Here is a 7,910-nt window from a genome sequence, read left to right as displayed (position 1 = left end):
GAGAGAGAGAATTTCTCAGATAATATAATTTCCACAGACAAAGCTCCTTTTTAGCCCAGCAGTGTCTGATGTGAGATACTAACTACGTAGCTACTTCAGGAATAGCCCTAAACCTCTTCATCTAAATTTCCCAGGAGTCCCAGGAATGCGAAGACGATGGGGTCTTACTGTGAACGTGGCTATTGCACACGCATCACTTTTAGCTGGAATTTATAAACAAGGTGGCTCAACAGTCCAGGCAGCACCTTCTAGGGTGTCCTCTGGCCCTTTAAGAATAGTGGAATGTCCGTTTGTGTATGACTTGAAATCTTTAGCAATTGGTTGAAAAACATCTAAAGTTTTTAACATTACACTGAGTGTGTATGTGTAAGAGAGGGAACGAGAGTGGGTGTAAGCGAGGGTGCTAGCACACTCTACAGCATGTGTAGAGAGACCATGGGGCAACTCAAAGGAGTCTGGTCTTCTCCTTCCACCATGAGGATCTCGGGACTGAACTCAGGTCAGACTTAGCAGCGAGCACCTTTCCCCAATGAACCATCTTGCTGGCCCACGAAAAGCATTGTAACTCTGAGGACATTGATTGATTTGAGGTGTGAGCCCGTGTGTGTGCGTACAAAGAATCAGGACATAGCATGGCTGGTGCTAAGAGCAGGCTTTGAGTCACCCAGAAGCTGGTTTTGACCCAGTTCCAGCACCTGAATCCCATTTCTCTAAGATGGATCTACAAAGTAGAGAACCCACTTGCCTCTTAGGGTTGTAAGGATTTGAAATAATATAGAAACAGTTATAGTAAAACTAACTTGGTCAGACATTTAAGTCACTTTAGTAGTATGTAAGCAAGAATTTAAAAATATGTGGTCCTTCCTTTCAAATGACTTGGGAAATTTCCTTAAGGAACAAAAGGACAGGAACTGTTGTTTTGTTTGATGAGAAATGGATAACTTTAACAGCAATATTTAGAAAAAAGGAAATGAACCATTTGGGAGTATTTTAAATATGTTTTATGGCTATTGTTACCATTGGTGCTGAAATGGTCCTTATTTAATACTAACTTCTAAAAAGTTTAATTTAAAAATGCATAGTTTGAGTTCAGTTGTAGATAGAGAATTAGGTCCCAATTGCATAAGAGACTGAAACAAATCTGGAAGGAAATATATTAAAGTATTTTGCTGTGGATCCTCCAAGACCTGGGCTGCTGGTGTCTCATCATCCCATGACGAGAATATGGTGGGAGGGCGTGGCCGGCTGAGGAGTGAGGTGACAGCTTCAGTTGAGCGAGGAGTGAACTCTTCTGCAGATGGAACACCCATCAAACAGTCACATGACATTGTAGGGCGGAGAACTGGGGCTGTGAGAGTCAGGTGCAGGAGAAAGCTGTGTGAGGGGTGAGGGGCCGAGGATAGGCACGAGGGAGGAAGGGCACGGGAGCCAGAGTGGAGAGCTGGAACACCGACGTCACGGGGAGAGGGCTCCGGTTTTCTGTGTTTTTGAATGTTCTGTCCTTACTCTACTAGTAAACGTTTTTGGTTTTTACAGAGTCTCACTGGTTAGCTGGTGATTCTCAAGATGAAAGAGAAAAGAAAAGCAGGTCCTAGTTTTGTGGAAATAGCTGTGTCCTGCTGTGTGGGTGAGGACCCCGTCAAAAAACAGGAAGCCTGGGAGGAAAGGGTCTGCACGGGGGTCTCAGTGTTCTCTGTTGGGAAGTAGGTTAGGTTGGTATCCTCTAGACCAGCGGTTCTCATTCTGTGGGTTGACCCTCTGTGGGCTCTGATGACCCTTTCACAGTGTCACCTAAGAGCATCTGCTTATCAGATACTTGCATTATGATTCATAACAGTAGCAAAAGTATAGTTATAAAGTAGCAATGAAAACAGTTTTATGGTTGGGTGTCACCTGTATGTTGAGGAACCGTATTAAAGGATCGCAGTGTTAGGAAGATTGAGAACCACTGAGTTAGACAGACAAGCTCTGGAGTATATGAGACGAGATGAGTCACTGAGCATGCCCAGTTTGCAGAACGGCAGGTGTGTGCAGCTCTGTAGGAGACCATCCCGACAGATTTCCAGGCGATGCCTAACTTGATGTCTCAAGGCCCGTGTCGAAACCATTTCATGTGGGACACTTTCTTTTCCACTCCGTTGGCTACTTCCATATACTTGTTCTGCATTTTGAGAGAATTGAAATAAATTCGACAAGCTTGATTTTTTTTGGTAGTATTCTTATGAGCCAATGGATTCTTGTTTTGGTTTTTCAAGACAGGGTCTCCTTGTAGCAATGGAGTCTGTCCTGGAACTAGTTCTTGTAGACCAGGCTGGCCTTGAACTCACAGAGATCCACCTGTCTCTGCCTCCCGAGTGCTGGGATTAAGGCGTGCGCCACCAACACACGGTTTCAGATTCTTAATTTTTAATTGCAGCATTGTAACTCAGAAAGACTTTGCAGGGGGGCTGGAAAGATGGCTCAAAGGTTAAGAGCACTGACTGCTCTTCCAGAGGTCCTGAGTTCAATTCCCAGCAACCACATGGTGGCCCACAGCCATCTGTAATGAGATCTGGCGCCCTCTTCTGGGCTGCAGGCATACATGCCAGAACACTGTATACATAATAAATAAATAAATCTTAAAAAAAAAAAAAGACTTTGCAGTCAAAACCTGATGTCATCGGTGCTGTCATATTAACGCGTGAGCACCTTGGTGTGTGTCTGTAAGTACATCATTAAGATCATGATTTTATCAGCCATTTTGTTCATAAATTGGAGTTAGGTGCAAACAGCTGATAGGAAACTATGTTGGGAAAGAAGCGTATTTGGAAAGCCTTCCTCTTAATTCTGAAGGCAGGCTTTGTGTGTCATTTAAGTTTGTAAAGTACACGGGCCAGTAGAGTTCATTGGAAATTTAATGATTTGACTTCTGTCTCTTTTCCCTCCTCTTTAGTCTGAGCACCGACATCACAGAGAGGAGTATTTTGAACCTGTACCCCATGGGCTCTGCAGAAGCCTTAGAATTACCTGATCCTACGTTCAAGTACGTTCACCGTTCATAATTAAGTATATTTTCTGTTTTTACAACAATGCATTTTTGAATTTCCAAATCCACTTTGTCTCTTTTTCTTCCCTGCCTTCCTGCAGTGGTCAGATGCAGCTAGAGACGTCTCCAGAGTGTGAGGTAAGGACAGAGCTTGGCATTGCCCTGTGGGAGGACAGTAGCGGCATTAGTTCATGACACATGTTACCTGTTTCCTGCTTTTGTTCTGTAGGTCTGTTAGCCACTGTCCCTCGCCTTTCCTGAAAGATGAGAGTTGGCTGGTTGTGTTAGATTCTCTGCATTTCTTTGCCAGGATAGACTCTTCGGGTCAGGCAGTGGCCACCAAACATGTATAGGAAGCCTGTGTCAGGTTAGAAATGGGAGGGAGGCCCATTTGATTCAGACACTAGAGCTGAGAAAAAAAAAGTCTGGTCACAGAAAGAACCTCAGGGACATGATGAAATGAGCTGAGGACGTCTGGGAAGATTAAAGGAATTTATTCGGAGTTAGGAGACAGATGTCCGCACAAGCATAAAGATCTGCATTCAGATCCCCAGCTGCTGTGTAAGAAGCCAGGCCTGGCAGCCGATAGCTGTAATCAGTGCTACAAGATGGAGACAGGAGCATCTCTAGAGATCACTGGTTAGCCAGCCTTGCTGAATGGGTAAAGCCCCAGGTTCAGATACAACAGTGGTTCTCAGCCTTCCTAAGACTATGACCCCTTTATACAATTCCTCATGTTGTGGTGACCCCCAACCATCAAATTATTTTTGTTGCTACTTCACAACCATAATTTTGTTACTGTTATGAATTATGATGTAAAGATCTGGCATGCAGAATATGGCACCCCTGTGAAAGGGTCATTGACTCCCAAAGGGATTGTAACCCACAGGTTGAGAACCACAGAGCTAGAGATTCCTACTCTAAAAAAATAAAAAAAATAAGGTGGAGAATGATTGAGGAAGAGTCCAGATGTTGACACCTGGTTTCCACATTTGCATACACATAGGTGCATACACGGATATAAAAGAATATTATAATGAGAAGCTGGCGGGAATCTTTGGGGACAGGATTAGATAGAGTTACATGGAAAGAAATCTTGGTGGTCATAGGGAAAACATTTTTGACATAAAACTAAGACAGATCCTGGAGAAAGCTTATCCCTGTTGTAGAAAGGTGGTTCTGTGCTAGTAGTTTGGGGGTTACAGCCCGTTTTTCTGTTGTTGTGATGAAACATCGTGATCAGGGCATATAAAACATGTTTAACTTGGGGCCCCAGAGGTTTGGAGTCTATGACTGTTGTGCCAGGGACCATGGCGGGAGGGGGCGGGGTAGAGAGCACACTGGCTGAGTATGGCATGGGCTTTGAAACCTCAAAACCAGCTTCCACTGGCATTCCTTCTCCAACAAGGTCACACCCCCTAACCTTGCCAAACAATTTCACCAGCTGGGGACTGAGCATTCAGCTCTGTGAGCCCATGGGAGCCATTTTCATTCAAATCACTGTGTTTTACTCTTCCGGCCTTTACTCATAGGCTTGTGGCCATATCATAATGCAAAAGTGCATTTCAGTCCAACTTCAAAAGCCCCCATAGTCTTTTACAGTTTCAAAGTCTCTTCTGAGACCCAAAGCAGTTGTAACCCCTTTAAAATAAAAAAGCGTAGTCCCAGTATACAATGGCCTAGAATATCTATTACCATTCCAGAAAAGAGGAATGGTGTCATAGTGGATCAAAGAAAAGTCAAAACAATTCAGCAGGGCAAGCTGTAATTCCATGTCTGATGTCAAAGAGCTTAGTGGCTCTGCCCTTCCAACTCTGTTGACTGCAGCACCCTTCTCTCTCTTGGGTTGGTTCCGTTCCCTGTCTGCAGCTCTCTCTGGTAGACATCCCGTGATTCTGGCACTCCAGTGTTCTCGGGGCTCTAACACAATCTAGGCTTCACTCTCGTGGCTTCACGCATTGGCCTTTTGGGGCTTCCATGCAGGGACTTCCCTGCCATACACTTGATATGAGAACTCTCTTTAACTATGGAACAGTGGTTCCCAACCTTCCTAACACTGTGACCCATTAACACAGTTCCTCATGTGTGGTGACGCCAATCATAAAATTATTCCATTGCTACTTCATGACTGTAATTTTGCTACTGTTATGAATTGTAATATAAATATCTGATAGGCAGGATAAATAATATGTGACCTCTATGGGTGTCACAACCCACAGGTTGAGAACCACTGCCATAGGGGAAGGTCCCACCACCCCTTCTCCCCCTGGTCCATCATAACTAAACCAGACATCATCACCAGTGCTGCCAAATTCAACTGTCCTTGCTGGATGGAGCCTGACTCTCTCCTTGAATTACATTTACACAAGCTCTGGTTAGATGCTTTTTTTTTTAGTACCAGAAAAATTTCTGGGCCCTTTTCCAGACATTGCAGACTAGCTGGGTGGGGCCATATCCCGAGGCTACCCCTCCTTTTGCCCCATTTGGCATTTAGCATCTTCTTATCTCTTTCAGCACAAGCCTGGGCCCCAACCTTCAATTTCCTGGTGCTCTTTTTCTTTTCAAACTGTACCTGTTGAATTTTTTCTTGTCTTGCTGGATACTTTTCATTGTAGAGCTGTGTAAGAGTTATTGCTAATAACTGCACAATTTAATAAATGTGAGTCTGTCTTCAGATATCTTCTGCGAAAGAAACTAGTCTCAAACTTTTCAATTTAGCTTCAGGCAGATTCTTAGAATAAGGACAAAAAAAACTAACCACATTCTTTGCCAAACTATCACAAGAATGGTCTCTAGCCCAGTTGCTAATATTGTACTTCTCAGAAACCACCTGTACTTGGTCTCCATAGTTCCACTGCTCTCTTCCACGCTCCTACTAGGCTAGCTTTGTTAAGCCATGCTTACAGCATCCAACTGCTTTCCTAGTTCAAAGTCCCCACATTTTCAACCTTTCTCTGAAACACAGCATGGTCTGGCTTGTCACACTAGCTCCCTGCCTGGTACCAATTTCTGACTGCTTTCCTATTGCTGTGATAAAACCCCATGACCAAGGCAGGTTACAAAAGAAAATATTTAACTTAGGGCTCCTGGTTCCAGAGGGTTAAGAGTCAGTGATCATCACCTCCAAATCCTTCCTAAGCATTTCTACCGACTTGGGATCAAGCATTCAAATTTATAAGCCTGAGGGGACCATTGTCACTCGGACCACCACAGAGCCTATTCCGGGAGTGGGTTCAAGATGGCTACTTGAAATACTGAGGTTCCCTACAAACCAGTACATGTCCTGGAGCTGCCTGCACACGTTCTATGAAGTAAAAAAGCAGTTTCACACTCAACATGCCTGTGCCAAAGAAATGAGGAAAAAAAGACATGTAAAGGGGATGAGCTGGGTTTGCAGAGTATGGTTACATTGTTAATGTCAGGGGCTAGTGTTTACATCATGTAGCTATCCTGCCTTTGAATTGCTAACTTCTGTGGGACTTAATTAACTTCTCTAAACTTTACTTTTAGTTTTGGTCATCTTCAGTCTAATAATAGCTATTGTACATCTCAAATGAGATGATTCAGAAGAAATCTCCCAGCAGCGGCAGGTAAATGCTGGCTGCTATTCTCCTGCTCTGTTATTGTTATTGGTATAGTCTTCAGACAGAATCACAGCTCCCTTTGCAAGTGAAGCAGGACTGAACATTAGGGGACTTTGATTTGCAGGCAGCCATGTGCTGGTTTCTTATGCTCTCTGAGAATGAGTTTGTTTCTCTGGAGACCCACTTTTTAAAAGATTTTTTTAATGCATATGAGTGTTTTGCTCTTGTGTGTACTACATGCATGCCTGGTGCCCACGGGGATCAGAAGAGGGCCACACATCCTGTTACTGTAGTTACAGATGTTTATAAATTGCCATGTGTGTCCTGAGAGTCAAACCTAGGTCTTTTAAAAGAAGCGTTCTTAACCCCTGAGCTGTCTCCCCAGACCCTCCCTGGTGACTTGCTTTTTAAAAAACTTTCATATTTGAAAATATTTTTACTTCAAAAGGATTATAAAAATAAATTACAGGTTCTATAAAAGTTATAAAAAATATTATAATCTACCACATAGATTTTTCAGTACGGGCTAAATATTGTTAGTATGCAAATCTAAGATGTTACAAAACTCTTTTTAGCACTACCAGGACACCACAGGTATAAAATTCTGCACTTGGTCTCATATGACAGGTCAAAGTTTTGAAAACAGAATCAAATCCCCTCAGATTTGTAGGGCATACATGAAATGAATGCAAACTGTTTAAATTAAGGTCCTGTTTCCAAGCTCCTAATTTGTATTTACAAATATTTCAACCCCAAGATTTCTGAAGTGCAGACTTCCAGCCCTTTCCCTTTGGGCAGGGAGAGTCAGCCTGGTGCTTTCCTGCATCTGTTCTGTTGTGTGGAACCTCCCCCTTTTCTCCACATCTGCAGTTCTTTAACATAGCTGAGAGCGTGCAGGCCACTCTCCGCTCTCCCTAGCATGTCGGTGTCACGTCGGGTACATTCCTCTTCTGTGGACACATTTCCGTCTTCCACTTCATAAGTGTATACTGATAGGCTATTTGACGATTCCAGATATCAGCTGACTTAAAGTAGTTCTCTGAGCATTCCTGTCCCTTCGGTGTGGGCGTCCGCCTAGTGTCAGGCTTTGCGTTTGGTTGACACATCTCTCTGGTCTCTTTATTGTCTCCTTTGCTTTGCAACATTTCTGAGAACGATGATGCTACGTTGTTGAAAGTGTGGAGAATGCAGGCCTTTTCTGTTTTTGTGTTTTGAAATCGAATCTCATGTAGCCCGAGCTATTCTAGAATTCTGATAGTTCAGAAGATAGCCTTGAACTCCTAATCATTTTACTCCTCGCT

The 7,910-nt window shown here is 43.5% G+C and overlaps 1 protein-coding gene across 5 annotated transcripts in view; it reads left to right on the top strand.

The window, feature by feature from the left end:
• Positions 1–7,910, top strand: part of Lrch1 (leucine rich repeats and calponin homology domain containing 1) — a 182,267-nt gene that overhangs the window by 138,410 nt on the left and 35,947 nt on the right. For all 5 annotated transcript variants that reach the window (XM_013349303.2, XM_013349301.2, XM_026783236.1 and 2 more), the window contains exons 12-13: positions 2,933–3,022; positions 3,127–3,163. In XM_013349303.2, the coding sequence (XP_013204757.1) occupies positions 2,933–3,022; positions 3,127–3,163 (127 nt within the window). The remainder of the gene's footprint in view (positions 1–2,932; positions 3,023–3,126; positions 3,164–7,910) is intronic.

The sequence above is a fragment of the Microtus ochrogaster genome, chromosome 17 (assembly GCF_000317375.1).
Source record: "Microtus ochrogaster isolate Prairie Vole_2 chromosome 17, MicOch1.0, whole genome shotgun sequence".
Lineage (NCBI taxonomy): Eukaryota > Metazoa > Chordata > Mammalia > Rodentia > Cricetidae > Microtus > Microtus ochrogaster.
Note: the sequence above shows the minus strand (reverse complement) of the source record. Positions and strands in the feature narration are given on the sequence as shown.